Source organism: Corvus cornix, chromosome 1A (assembly GCF_000738735.6).
Source record: "Corvus cornix cornix isolate S_Up_H32 chromosome 1A, ASM73873v5, whole genome shotgun sequence".
NCBI classification, from domain to species: Eukaryota; Metazoa; Chordata; class Aves; order Passeriformes; family Corvidae; genus Corvus; species Corvus cornix.
The window spans coordinates 11740127-11755877 of NC_047057.1; the positions used below are offsets into that span (position 1 = coordinate 11740127).

Here is a 15751-nt window from a genome sequence, read left to right on the forward strand (position 1 = left end):
AAAATTATGCAGTGAACAGCACTGCCTAATTGTAGGCAGAGAGAAAGTATCGTCCTAAAAAAATAAGCACACGTAGATAGTGTCTGGAATCCAGATGTGGACACTGTAATGATAATGCTGGAAGAGTGTGGCTGGAGTTCAAATTTTGCAGATTCCTGAAATCTCACAAGCTGAATAGAAACAAAAAATGGAACAACAAAAGAGATTTCCAATCCTGGCTACTTATGAAAACATGGAGAGTTTGCATTTTTCTCAGCAGATGCAGTTATGTAGTGAGAGTTACTTTCAACAGCTTAGTGAAAATGTACAGATTTCAAATTTTTGTTGACCAGAGCCCTCCTGTTAAAGACAATAAAATAGCTATATGCATAAACCTAAAATGGGTTTATGCCAGAACTTGAATTCCTTACATCAAAGACTGATGGTCTGATAGGGATGATCTCAAGGAAATAATTTCTTGTGTTTTTCTTTACTTAAAAGTGGCACCACTTTAGTGCACTTGCTAATGAAATAGTAAAGAATATAATAAAGACTTTTTTGCTACACAACAACTAATGCTGCTATGACTTCAAAATTAATTTATAATCATTTTATATGACTAAAGTGACATTGAATCACAGAACAACTATTTTTTATCAATGAAAATCAATTTTTCACCTACATTGAGGCATTTCATTTAAAATTACAGATTTAAGAAGGGAAAGAGTGAAGACTTGGAAGATAAGAAATATAATTTGGAATTGTGTATTACATAGAAAAACTATGAAACTTTCATGTTTCCAAAAAGAAACCTCTTGAAACAAGCTCTATACAGGAAGTTTAATCCATATGAAATTTTTAACTATTATTTTTGTATCTAACATAGATAAAAAGGAGTCAATTATCACTAATTTTATTAGACTTCCTGATATATAAGGTCAGGGATCCCCATCCAGGGTATTGACCTATTTCTAGAAAATTCCATCTTCTGTACTAAACCTCCTGACATTTATGGAAGATATGGTTGGAGCTATCATATTGGAACTCCTGGAAACAGATGCTGGCAAAACAAATACCATGCAACACACAGACTAGGATGACCCACTCTCAGATCAACCACTCTCCAAAAACATATTTCCCCTTCAGTGTAAATAAATCATTCCTGTATCTTGGATGAATCTTCCATTGCTATGGAGAAAGGGAAGAGTTTGGCCAGCATCTCTTCTATAACATATATATTATCATTTCCATTTTGAAAACAACTTAAAAAGAAACTTCTTAATAATCTGTAACAGCTGGTTTTTTCAAGTAACTTTTACATTTTTGTTCTTTTTCAGTTACTTATAAGGCAAACAGACATTTGCAGAACATCATTTATTATTTCACCATAGTTTCTGTAGGTGAGAAAATGAGTATTGACTGTATCAGTTGGTGAGAGTCTTCACTTGCTAGAGACAAAAGCCACCTGAGGTTATGACATACTAAAGAACAACTCTTCATTATTTATAGTCTCATGCTGAAAATCTCTGCCTTTCTACTGCAGATTGCAATGAGTGTACTGTCTCTCACTAACAATAACCATGTGCTAGGGTATTTCCAACTTCTTCTGAGATTTCTGTTCACATATCTCTTTGCAACCTTCAAGGTCAGCATCTGTAATGTATCTTTGTGTTCCAGAGATATACAGTTGTTGCTTCCTGTTCATACTCCAAACCAAACAGATTGACCCCAAAGTGACTCCAGTCCTGGAAGACAGCTCTTAAAAGGTGTCTTCCACCATCTATGTCTGAACCATTTACTATTAAATGACTCAGTTTATCCTCTAAAATGCACAGATTTCTGCACAGATTAGCCACAGTCAGGCACCAGTGTCATGGATTGAACACTAGAAGAGAAGAATGCAATTCCTCCCATGCAGATTCATTTTGTTATTAACAACACCTATGTGGCAGAACAAAGTTCAGATTCACATAGTAAAAACCTCCTGGAAAATGGGTAAGTTCTTATGCAAACATAGCTGTACTGTTTCTAATATCTGAGCTAATATAAAGGTGGGTCAGATCTGTTTTCAGGAGCTGTAGGGACTTTTTTCTCTTGCAGTGCAGAAATCCCCCTGTATAACGCATGCCATAACATTTAATTTCTATACCTAACACCATTTGTGCTTAGACCAGATCATAGTTTACAAACTACGATTGCCAATGTTTCTTGAGACAGTCCAGATGACAGGGATTACATTGCAACAAAGTATCCTGTAAAAATATCAAGCCCGATTTTCAGCATTGCTAAGCACTTTTAATTCCAGTTGATTTGCATTGGGACTCCAGGTGCTGGCACATCTGGCATTGATCACAATTACTCTGGTTTAGTATTTCCTATTTTTATGCAGCATTAAGTTTCTAAGTCTCCAGATTAAATTCTCTCTTTCTTCATTCTCCTAAGCAAACTGGAATTTGGAGCCCACTTTAATATACTTTAACTTTTTATTTTCTCTGTCTTGGGAATGTGTGGGATTTGTCATATCCTTTCCTTTGGAAATCAAATGCAACTAATTCCTTTGCAGTCTGTAGCTGGTTGTATCTGTTAGACACAATGATATATTTTTCTTAACCTTTACAAGGCTATTCCTCAGTCCTACTGGCCTAATTTTCTAACAGACCAAAAAGCAAAGCCAGGCTATGGATTCTATTCACTGCAGATTCAGAATCCCACTAAGAGTGCTAAAAAATTCCTCTAGATAATTATGGAAAGTCAAAATGCCCCTTTTGTTTGGGTGGGGTTTTTTCCCCCTATTTAGAAACTCATTATTGAAGTATTAGTAAACATTTATGTTGCAGCCTGGTCTTCAGGACCAGTCAGGATGTGAAGATCATTAACACATAAAAATGAAAATGGAGCTAAGTGTTTACATATTCATATAACCTCTACTGTGGAGTGCCCAGTGATTACAAAGCATCCTCAACTTTAAATAGTAACTACACACACAGCAGCAATTCAGCCCGAAGAGAGAATGGGGTCTTAGATTATTACAAGAGAAAATTTTGTGCATGACAGTCATTGCAGAAGAAAGTGCAGAAGCAGACAATATTTCTCTGAGTACTTTGTACATCCTTTTTATCATGGATTTCAAAAGTGTTTCAGGGTTCTTCCCATTTTTAAAGTATTTTACCTATTTTTTATGTTTCAGGCTATTTTTTTTTCTTCCTCATTATTACACTGCATGTAACTCACTGCTGATATTAAGCTTTCCTGAGCCTTTGTCAGGGCATCTACTGGTTTTGTTGCTGGATGCTTTATGTAACTCAGGAGTCAACTAAGTTTCTTTTATTATTCTTTGCTATGTTTTTCTGTCTAAATCCTGCTTGATTGAAGACATTTTCTTCAAATATCCTGACACTTTTATACTTAATTACTTTTCTAATGTCCCAGGAATATGGGTGGTCCAGGCCATATGCATCAGCAGCTTGTGTTGGAATGAGGGAAGCTGGGCAGCTGCAGGCTCTCACACTCACTCTTGGAGCAAAGCTGCCAGAGCTTTTCATGTAGACATTGAGGAAAATTCAAGACATTTTAACAAAAATATGGAGAGTGTGAGAATAAAACTCCTGACTAAAACTGCTTCTCTAACTCATGGAAGCAGTTCCAGTGAGTGTGCTTTCATGAGACAGACAGATTTTGGTCGTAAGTGCTCATGTTACCATCTTGGTAATAGAAGCTCAGACCCCTTGCATATATTGTAAATAATTTTACAATATCTAAAATTTTTTGTAACATTATATCTGCATTCATGGACACATGCACCATACTCAATTTAAAACCCTATAGTCCTTATTGCAAGGAATTTAGAGGAGTAAAATGTGAGGCAAAACAATGAGGGATGGAAGGATAGCTAGGAAAAAAGGGAACTTTCTCAAAGATGTTAAACTTTTTTCAAAGAACTCAACATCTTTGTCATTGCATTGTTGCTTTTTTTTTAAAGAAATGTTGTCTTCAAGTTGCAAATCTTCTGATTTCTAAGATTCTTTTAAGTTTTTTATAATTTTAAGAAACTAATTTCTAGTACTTCAAGAATGACAAAACCAGATGTTCTTCCCACTATCAAAAAATGTTACTGAGACTTAAAAAGCGTGAGTTGTTTAAAAAAAATTTTTTTTGAATAAAGAAGGACATATTTTCTGGAATGCAAAAGGATGAATGCTAAAATAACAGAGTGAAAAAATTAATGTTTAAAATGTACTTGTGTGGGTTTTTAATTTAATGTTGTGTATTTTCTGAGAGTAAGAGCAATATAGTCAAAGGCCTAATGAGAAAAGTACAGAAACTTCATTATGTCACCAGTTTCTCATATGCTTGAAGTTCACTTCCTTTTCATTGCATATTTGATTTTGTTAATGAATGGTCTTATTTAGCAAGACACTTATCACACACACAACTTAAACATGACATGAATTTTTTACCTTATTCCCTTATTCTAGCTAGTGTTCACAATTTTCCCTAGGCATGTTTTATTCATGCAAAATACACAATGTTCTATGCAATATCAAAATATCTATGCAAAATCTGAACATATGCAATAATTACTGTTATTCAATTTACAATTTTCAGTTGAGTAGTAGACTCAGGATAAATATATAAACTTCTCCAAACATTAGACTTTTAATGAATTTTTTATTAGCACTATATTTTAATTACTGTTTGGAGGGGGGGGTGTCGATTTAGGATTTTTAAAATTAATTTCTTTAATATTTGTTCAATATATTTCACCCAAATGCAACAAATTCCCTGAAAGAAAAACAGATTGCAAAAGGAACATTCACTTTTTGGGCATTGTTAGGAAGAGTACGAAGCAATAGAAGAGAAAGGCACCAACACTGGGGAAGAACTTCCATTTTGATTGTCAGTCATACCTGAGACACAAGTATATAAGAAAATATCACTCTACTGTATCTTTTCTCCCCTATCCTTCCTATAAGTATATATCATCCTTATTGCAATAAATTCTGCTCTGCTTTGATGGGCAGAATGATTCTGCTGTCATTTGAAAAAACAGAGAGGAAAATTCTCTTGTGTATTGCAAATTTAAGTTGCACCTTCTGAGTTTTAAACACTAAACAGCAAGACAGGAAAAGCAAGAGAGATCCACTGCACAGACTGCTGGAAAGCACATGAGCCTTACAATATTTCTTTAATCAATACAGCATATGGGTGTTGATTACTGCACATGAAACATGGTGTTCTCTGTTGCATTTTTAAACCAATACTTAGAAAGTCTAAGTTGAAAGAGATCCTAGTATGACTTCCTCTATATGCTAATAAAATGTATAATATGAAGTCAAAGCATACAAACAGTAGCTTGTTACAGAGCAGACTGATAGATTTTCTTTCATCAAGTAATGTTTTAAGACTAGGAAATGTATTTAATATTTAATACATTTATTTTATATGTGCATGAATTTACATACTTAAATACAGCAAACAGCAAAACCCACAAGTTTTTTCCTAGTACCAGGAGTCAGAAATTGCAAAAATTAAAATGGTCAATTTCTGAGCTAATTTATCTGTCTTGTGGGAGAGAGAAAACTGAAAGCCTTAGCAACACAGTATAAGCAAAAAAAGCTTGGCTTGTTGCCGAGGTCATGGGTTGTGCTATGTGAAAACTAGAGTAAGAAGCAGCACAGCATTTTAAAAGACTAGCTGTGGCAGGCAAAGAGAAAGAAAACATTTTTGTTGTAACATTGTGGGACTAAATTCAAGGCAGCATACATTTCATTCAGATGCAATTTTGTGATATTTTAAAGGAGCACATTAAGTGAAGTCTTCTTGGATCCCCCAACCCTGTTTATTTAGCTTAATTTTTTAATACACACTGGCCTACAAAAAAGATAAAGGCATTCTAATTTTTTTTCAATTTTTTTTTTTTTTTTTTTTTTTTACAAACTCTGTGTTAAAGCCAAATAATGAGGTTCTTGGTCAGAATTGTGTTTGGACAGTGACCGAGTGAATATTCTCTATGGAAAGTTTTCTTGACAAGGATTCTCTTAGATTTCTGTGTTCAGTGCAAAGAGTTTGTCCCAAAAGTAAAAGAAACAGTGTTCACAAGGCAGGACCTGCCAATTTTTAACTTGACTCCCCTCAGTGTTTTTTTTTTTTGCTTTCCAGTTTCAGCAGTTTGACATATTGAAGATACCTTATTAGTAGTTCTTTCACAAGCAATTGTTTTCTAGACCACAGTGGAGAGCAGTGCCTCTGTTGGAGCTAACACTCAGCTCTCATAGCTTAGCTCCTGAAGAACCTTGTACAAATGGCCTTACACATCCATCACTGACCCTAAAAGAGAAATATAGGCAATATTTATACTCACTACTTTTCCTACTCCATACAAGTCAATACACAATTTGTGTTCAGCAGCAAATGTTGTAGCTAAGCAAAAATTAATGATGGTATTTTTAAAATAGACCTTTAAAGCCCCAGAAGAGTCAGAATAATTAATAGCTCAATTAGAAAGATGCTGCTCCTTGGAATGGCTGAAAAACTGAACTTTCTGGAAAAAAGTCTGTTGGAGATTATGAGAACTTCCATTAGTTCCAGCACTCAGAAATGATCACCTTTCCAGCAGTCAGAGGCTGGAAAACAAATCTAGAAAGAACCAGAACACGTTTAAACATTGCAGAGTAATAGTTGTACTAATATATCTTTTAATTTAAGGGACTGAAATAATTTTAAGAAAAAATGGTCTTCTAGCACAGCAGCAGCAAAAGTCATTGGTAGCATTTGTGTGCAGTAGCTGCTCTGTACCCTGCGTGAAGAGTTAACGTGAGTCCTTCCTCAGTCTCACTCAATCAATTGCATGTCTTGCACATGGCTAACTTATACACAGAGGCTGTAAAAATGAAGTAGATAGAAAAGCTTTCAGCCAAGTTGAGAGCTTTGGAGACCTGACTACAGCTTGGGTGTTTCAATACAGTTCATATCTCTGGTATGTTTAACATTACTGTAAAATCAGCTTTTCAATGCATTCCCAGTATTTCTTTTGTGTTCCCTGATGAATAAAAAATTAATCCCAGAATTCTGTAGGACAGAATCATATTTTGGCTTGTACAGTTTGTTTCAGCACAGAGAATCACTGCAAATCCCAAAGTCCCAGCACTACTAATAAACTGATAACCTGAACAGGGCCTCATTGTCTGACCACAAGGTACAGAAGAAGCTAGAATTCATAAAGTCACCCTACAATAATTCAACCACTGTGGCAGTTTTGGTGTTATTTCACAGTGCAGTTGTTTTCCATTCAAGAGGACAGATACGTTTAAGAAATGTAACTTCAGAATAACTAACTTCCATAAAGTCCATAAGGAATGCTGAGCCTGGCAATGAAGTAAACTGAATTTAAAAAGTATTTATTCTGTAACCACACGGAGCTTGAGGGCTGAAATGACCACATTATAACTTTTTAAATAATCAAGCCATAAATACACAGCTGATCAACTGTGTGAGAACACAGGCCATATGCTGCTTTATCAAACACGGGGTAACATTCTTAAACTAGAATAATATGCCAGGGGGGTGAGCCACTACATTGCCTGTATCCATTTTCAGACACGTTTTTACTCACATCTCCTAATTCTAATAATCATGATCTGATAATTTTCTTTCCTCAGTTTTCATATGTAGTCACTTCCTATAATCTAAGAATTCTGAATTGGTAGATTTGCAATCCCCATTCCCCCATCCCCCTGTACCACTGAGGGGAGGAGGCAGAGAATTCAGGGGTGAAGCTGAGCCCAGGAAGAAAGGTGGGGTGGGGTGAAGGTGTTTTAAGGTTGGTTTTATTTCTTATTACCCTAATCTGATCTGACTGGAAATAAATTAATTTCTTCCTCCAAGTCATGTCTGATTTGCCTGTGATGGTAACTGGGGACTGATCTCTCCCTGTCCTTATTTTGACTCACAAACCCTTGGCTGTGTTTTCTCTGTCTGTCCAGCTGAGGTGGTAGAGCAGCTTTGGTGGGTGCCTGGAGCCCAGGGTCAACCCACCACATGAGTCTAGATGTGTTAAAATCTGTAACTTTGCTAATGCTGAAACATTTGAAAGTGTCTGGAAAAGCAATAAAATAAGTGCAGAGCTCTACAATACCTATACTAGTGCTTAAAAAGCTTTGTTAGGATAATTCAGCCATTCTTTAGCAGTAGACGCAGTAGACACGTGCAAACACGTTCACAGCCCATGATTTGGCTGACAGACTGGAAAACCCAGCCTGATAAATGTTAAACCAGAAAATGCAGGCAGCTGTCCCACCTACTCAGCTAAACTACCAACATGGTATTGCTCCAGCACTTTTCAGTGCTCCTTCAGGCAATATTACCAGATTTTTATACATCAACAGGCACAAAAAGTGTTTTTGTTACACTTTAAAGCAGAATCCCTAAAACTTCTCATGGTGTCAGAAACTTTAGGATCAACAGCAATTCCAGCTTCTTTGTATTATTTAATAGGTCTGCTAATCCTGAAATGTTTGTAGGCTTTGCCTTCTCTGTTCTCTCTCATCCTTGATTCCATCACTGTGCCACAAAACAGGGATCAAATGTGCAGCTTTGAAACTACTTTCATTTGTCTTTGTTTCTACTTATACATAACACACCTTAAGTGGAAAACAAGGTTTTACATAAAATATATTCTTCCTCATAACATACATTACAATGTTTTCTTGGTAATTGTAAAATTTGGCAGTTTTATTTATATCTTAGTATTAGACATTTATAAAGTATTACTTCAATATTTACAAAATTAAATAATATCCAAGTTTCAAGAGAATTGTGACAATGGAATTGTCTTCAGTTATCATATTCTTCTTCTTCATAGTCACATTCCAGCACTATAATATGCCATGGCTATTAAGTGACACTACATCTACAGCTAATTTTTTTGCTCGGAGTAATAATGAACGGATTTTTAAAAACATGATACAGGAACAAAAAACTGTATGTATAAAATATTTTTCAAAATATTAAGATAGCTACACTTACATTATAAGAATTTCCTTTTTAAAAATGAAAGATGTGTTAACAGAACTTACTAAAAGTATAATTAACTTTACTACAATCCCTTGGCAATGGTTACAGAAATCTGATGTGATCTAGTACCTTGTGCAGTCTGCCATATTCAGTACAAGGATATGCTTCAATGATGAAGTCATCTTAAGACCAGGTTCTGTAATCTTCTGGCAATCAGCTACATGAATGTGCCTGATGTATGGGCAGCAGTTACTCATCAACTTAAAACTTAGATCAGTAATTTGGTTATTCTCTGTTGAAATATTTAAGGTTCAAGTTGCACATCTGACATACATTAAGGCATGATCCAAATACCCACTGAAATCAGCTGAAAGATTTATTCCAAATTATCTGAATGAATTTAAAAAATACATTATACTAACAATTATTTGATCATTATAGTAACCTTCAATGCTGACCTTCAAAAGTTTACATTCAGCAAGGGTTTTCAAAGATGTGCCTGAAAATTTTGGAGAGTCAAGCAAGACAACAGACATTATCTGTTGGCATTTCTCAACCTGAGCCTTTGAAGAGAAAAGGTGAAATAAAACATTCATATCCTTATGCTGTCAAGTAAAATATAATCACCATATGTTCTCCATATAAGACCAAAATATGGTCAAATTTCAAACAAATAGTTATAATCCATTTAACAGTAATTTCCAGCGAGCAAGCGGCACATAAACCGCTGAAATTCTCCATATAATTATTATGCTTGGGAGCAAAAGGAAAAGGAAGAAGTACCTGGAGACATGAATTATGGCAGACACCTGAGACAGTGATCTAGTTAACAATCTCTTTTGCAGAAGCCTGGAAGGGTTTTTTTGATGGGCAAAATCAGTAGCAGAATGCTGTTCCCATATATTATATTTGTTCTAAAACTGAAAAAAATGAAATGCTCTCATTTATAAACTGGAAGATCATAATTCAGATATACCAATGAAAAAGGAAGACAAGACAACCAAAATTTTCTGAAAGTGACCGCAAGTGAGAAAGACTTACAAGCATAATTAGATAATAGTTGAAAAAAAATTGCTTTGGGGAGAACTTTCCCTCTTAAATTGGTTCTTACTTCTTTAAAGTAATTTGAGAGGATAGCTCAGTTCCAACACCAGAAAGTCTCTCAAAAAATACAGGTTTATTTTCAGTTTCTAACTTAAATACATCTGTCTGTAAGAGTTAACATTCTGCTGATTAGCAAATCTTGAATCAAATTGCAGCCATTGGCAGTATTTCTGAAGACATCAGCTCAAATTTACACAAGAAATTAAATATTTATGTCTTAGTAAGCCTAACAAAAACAATACAGGGAAAGTTTGACATCTTTTCAATACTATAACATCTTGTCATGCCTAGATGCTCACTAAAACAAGAAATGCATTAATCTCGCTAAAAGAAGAACAGATCCATGAGGTATACATATTATTCTGAAATTTGAACAGCATAATCCAAAGGATCTGTTAAAAAAATGTGTCCTCTAGCCAAGCAAGAGTCAGGTTCAACATTTTCTACAGCTGACACCATTTATGGAAGTAGCAATGAATATTACTGTCTTATTATTCTACCTTTGTTTTCCCAGCCTTATGATTTATTCACCTATGGTAGATGCTGAGATTCAGTTTGAAGCAAGCTCTGAATGTAATAAACTATCTTCATTGTTTCTTTCCAGGTCCACAGTAAAATATGTGTTAAATTCAGAGGGGGTACAAGGAAAGGTCCTCTGCAATCACAATAATATCGAACTCTTCTACAGAATCCTGCATGCAGGACCACAACAACTATGCATACTCTAACAGTGCAACATTCAGTGAAATTACAAATGGACAGATGGATCTGTCAATTCAGTTTATTGCTTTTATCATTCCTCTGAGACAATTCTTTAATTGCTTAAATTCAAAAGATGTCAGTTAGGCATACAAAGTGTTTCTTTTGACATATAAATGCTTTGTAAATGACAGTTTCTTTTTAGCTTCTACAGAAAACACAGATGTGAACCATTCCTCCCCATGAAGTAGTCCCCCCAATATTTGCATGTAGAGAGCTCACTGTTTTCCAGGGTTTTGAAATTGTGTAATAAAACAGTTGATGGTTGAACTTGGTGATCTTAGAGGTCTTTTCCAACCATAATGATTACATGATTCCACACCAGCCGTGCAGCTCAGACCACAGCCCCAGGAATTCATTTGCAAAACACCCACAGAAAGTAGTCTGGCATGTCCTCCTGGGTACCAAATAAGGCCTATGGAGAGAAGAATCCAAAGAACGAAACTTGTATTATAAATATAGTGGTAGGGATTCTTGCTGTGCCCCACCTCTCCAGCTGCTGCAGAAGCCGGATGTGCTTAGCTACCTTTCCTGAGGGGAGCAGCTGTGTAAGGCACAGGCTTTGTTGTCTGACAGTGGACACCACTAGCAGATAGGAGATCATCCCAGAAAAACTAGCCAGAAACTGAGCAGCAGCTAATCACCCATCACACCTCAGTATGGTAACAATGAACCAGGAAAGGCTCCCAGTTCTTGCACTTCCAGCATTTGTAGCATACCTGAGTGGTCCCCACTACTACTTATCAGTGGAAACTAGAATCAAGCCTGCTTTACTTCCATCTTACACTGAGTGAGGAGATTCACACCTTGGGTTTCCGGCTCTTCTTTCTGCAAATTTAACGTTTGGATTCCTTCTGCACATGAAGTTTTTTTAATGGAGTAACTGACTTTAAGTTATAATCAAGGCAGACTGTCTATTCTTTTCTGGCATAATGCCTCATCTTTTAACTTATGCCCAGGTTGGCTTGCTCTTTATTTTCAGGCTGAAGTGGCCTTTTAAACAGATTCTTCGTCAATTGTTTTAAATATTTTTATGTTAAATGTCTTTTCTCTCATTCTCAGGAGACTGTGGCCCTCTTTGCACATTTTCCCTCGTGCAGAGGGATGCCAGCACTAGAAGGGAACTGGCTTCGTGTCTGTCAAATGTGTTATTAAAGTGTTTGTGCAGATCTCACAGACAGACAGACAGAATATGGTGTGGCTGATGACACCCACTGGCACTTTTAGCACTACGGATGCAAATAATCTGGTGTGTTTTGAGTTCAGGACAAGTGTAGCATATTTGTTTTTACTACAGTGCGTCTGTAACAGCCTGCAAAATGAATGAAAACCCTACCATCAAAATAAATGGAGGAAATATTTTACTGGTAATGCATGGTGATATAAATCCCATCAAGTCCCATCCCTCTGACAGCTAGCTGTGTTCAAGGTGGGGTCTGATATAGTGCAGCTGTGTTACCCTGGATCAGGCTCCTCCAGGAACAGCTATACTCTAAGAAACAGATGAAGAAAAAAGAGCAGAATCTTGTGAGGTTGCAGGGGAGGCTGCAGAGAGGGATTGCACAGAAAGAACCATCTCGCAATCACAAGACGGTCAGAGCATGTAGAGCCTATTGGTGCATTCTAGGCTGTCACACCACCTCCAACTGAGACGTGTCTGTTGGACAAAAGGACACTGTGACTTTGGGAATGTGATTGATGTGGATAACACATCAGTGAGGATCTGCAGATAGTACTGCAGACCTCATCATCAGCATGGATAGGTTGAATTTGTCCACCCCAAATGATTGCAAAACAAGCAGGTGCAGCGTAGGGCTACTATGGCAAAGGCAATCAATCATCTTTTCTACTGGTAGTGATCACCAGAAGATAAAATGTCAGTGGGGAAAGATGTGTGCTAGTTCTCAGGACAGAACATGAAATTCAGTTGTCCAGATTGTAGTTTTGTACTCCATACCATATTGGTATATGCAATGTGGGATAAAATACTCCTGTCGTCGTTTCCTCAGCCCAAAATCTTCAGTACATATGAAAGGGAGCAGCTTAATGGTGAATATCACATAAGCAGCTGCCCAAGGGAGGTATTGGGAAATCTATACTTTCTGCTGGTCAAGAAGCACCAATTGTTTTAGCACGGCATGACCAAGTCATTCAAGCAAGAGTTTACCTAATCCTGCAACAGGCCTCTTGCTTGTCGGCTCTAAAGCAGCACAGCAACAGAAAAATTATGAATCCTGGGATCTCTGTATAGCAAAGAGCAACAAAGATCCCAAGATGGGTCTGAATCACCTCTGGAGACCTCTCCCACTCTCTAATTGCTATATAGATATATTAAGTTAATTTTCTAGGCACTATCTTATCTTAGATGCCTAAAATAAAGTGAAATTCCCATTCTCCAAAGGAGAGATTGTAGGTAGCAGGTAATCAGATCAAACTCAGCAATCCTGACAGAAATAGCATCCCCTTTGCTGGAATTCAGTATGGAGTGTATAATGTTAAGTGCAGTCTAAAAGACTTTTAATCTCTATCTGGAAAAACACTGTTTGCTTAACATAGACATTTGATACCACAAATAGCAGAAATCTAGTGTTTTCCTCCATGCAAGCCAAACCAAATTATACTGAAGCAGTTAATACCCCTGCACAGATTGTTTCTAATTTCTTTTTCACTTGTACTGGTTTTTGACTTAAAACTGGATAATAGATCTCAGGCATGAGGATGAGAAAGTTCCAGTGTGAAATATGCGTTCAGACACAATTAAATAAAATTAATCAACATTTAGATCTTACTGCAATCATATGTATTTCTCTTATTTTCCTTCATCTAGAACAGTAAAATCTTAAATTTCTTTTCTAAGGCCCCTATGGATTCTCTATGAAACTTCAGGCACTCTTGAAGATAAGGCATAGAAATATGAAATTTTATGTACACTTTAGTAAAACAATTGCTTTCTCAACTCAGTTGGAATTTCAGTGTTTAATAGAATGCCTGAAGAGTGAACAGCTTGGCCTGAGAATCAATGTTAGGATACATATGGAGTTTAATACTGTATTCTTGGCCCCAGGGAAGTAAAATCCCACTTAAACCTCATCTTTCAAACCAGTTGTGAGGGAGAATATTTTGAAGGTTATTGCATCTTAGGTCCTACAAAATTCTGCAAAACAGACTTTTCCTGCATGATGCAGTAAAATCATTCTATAAATGTCTTACTTTTCTTGCATATACAGATCACAAGTGAATGCAAAAATAAATTATAAATGTAAATAAAATAAGGTAAACAGTTAAATAAAATTCCTTGTCTGCGGGATTTTTCAGTCCCAAGTTTTTTTCTTGATTGCATAACAGTATACTATGATCTGAAATGAAAGTACAACAAAACAAACATGGAGCAAACCACAGATAAAGATTTGTCCCCATAGATTTAGAAAATAATTGCAGCGAAATTATGAAATGCTTATAAGAATATCAAAGTTCATTTAGTTTAATCTTTCTATAGTTTCTTATTTTCAAAGAATATGAATTTTTATTCAGGGTTTTTTTGCTACACATACACTACTTTACAATTCTGTCTTTCTCCCAGAACTGACTGGATTTGTGGAATCCACCCTGCAAGGGAGAACACCGTCTGCAGCACAGAAGGGATTTTGAAGAAACACTTTTGCGATTCCAGTATTGGGAATACACTTTGAGGGTAAAAATTTGAAAATCAACATTCAGAATTGAGGAAGTACTCTCTGGGGCACATGGTGATGCCTTGAAATGGCTACCTGACAACAGAGGCTACATATGATTAAGAGAATAAAGAGGGTATTTATTTGAAGGGCCTTCAAACGTGCACCTTGGGAGTCAAAGGCCTCTGAGGGGCTCCACCCAAGATGGACCCTGGGTCATGGGTTTTTCACACTTTTATAAATTTGGTTCATTTGCATATCAGGGTTAATTCTCCAATTATAATTTCAAGTAATGATGTAATTACCCCAAATTTGCTCCCTCTGTCCAGAGGCTCAGTTTACAATGGGACTATCTTTTTTGTATCCTGTCTTTGTCATGAATCATAAAATGAATTGTGACATCCTTTCAGATGTTTGGCACATTACACTGATGGCTTGTCTCCACATGTTATTTTTCTTTTAATTTTCCAGTGTCCAAAAAAGGAGCTTATATTAACATATTCCTGAATTAGCATTTTTCTAAAAATAAATAGCAGAGCATGTGTAACTTATACTATTCTTCAGTTACACAAGTTTGTACTCAGTAAATATAAACAATCATCCTCTTCTTCAATAAAAATAAAGAACATAGCTCAGATTCAATCCCCAAGTGATGGCCCCTTTTTTGTTGCTTGATATGTCCAAAGAAGCCAGAATTTGTCCAAAATGAGAATTCTCCCAATTAAGCTGGAGTGGGGGGAACACCCCGCAGATGTCAAGAAATGAAAGGGATAAATTTATTTTTCCCAGTGGCTTGTGTTCTCTTATCCAGCTGTTGTTACCCACAGCAAGTGACAGACTGCTGTAACACATTTTAGGCATGATATGCAATTGCTTTATACCCTTAGGTCTTACCAGTTTTGTGTCTAAAAGCAGAAAATTTTCCACCTATACTTGTTCAGCATCAGAAGCAGAACAAAGATATCTTATGCTTTCTAGGTGGGGCTCTGAGAATGTCAGTGGTGTAATAGGGTACCTTTTGAGCAAGAATCAACAGGATCTCTAGATTTTTATAGAAATACATTGAAATTCATTAATAAAAATATTTACTATCTGTACCATACAGATAAAATCTTAATTACCATGAGTTTGTGCAAAAACTCCCATGCCTACAATTTATCTAGTATTATTACCACATAAGAACATAATATTCAAAGAAAAGATGGCCTTGTTTTATAACAATGGAC

The 15751-nt window shown here is 36.1% G+C and overlaps 1 protein-coding gene across 1 annotated transcript in view; it reads right to left on the reverse strand.

Annotated features, from left to right (window-relative positions):
• FBXL13 (F-box and leucine rich repeat protein 13) overlaps positions 1-15751 on the reverse strand; it is a 67931-nt gene that overhangs the window by 17516 nt on the left and 34664 nt on the right. Inside the window, 4 exon segments of the mRNA XM_039570431.1 lie at positions 6240-6306; positions 9121-9283; positions 9437-9554; positions 10187-10278. Of these exon segments, the coding sequence (XP_039426365.1) occupies positions 6240-6306; positions 9121-9283; positions 9437-9554; positions 10187-10278 (440 nt within the window).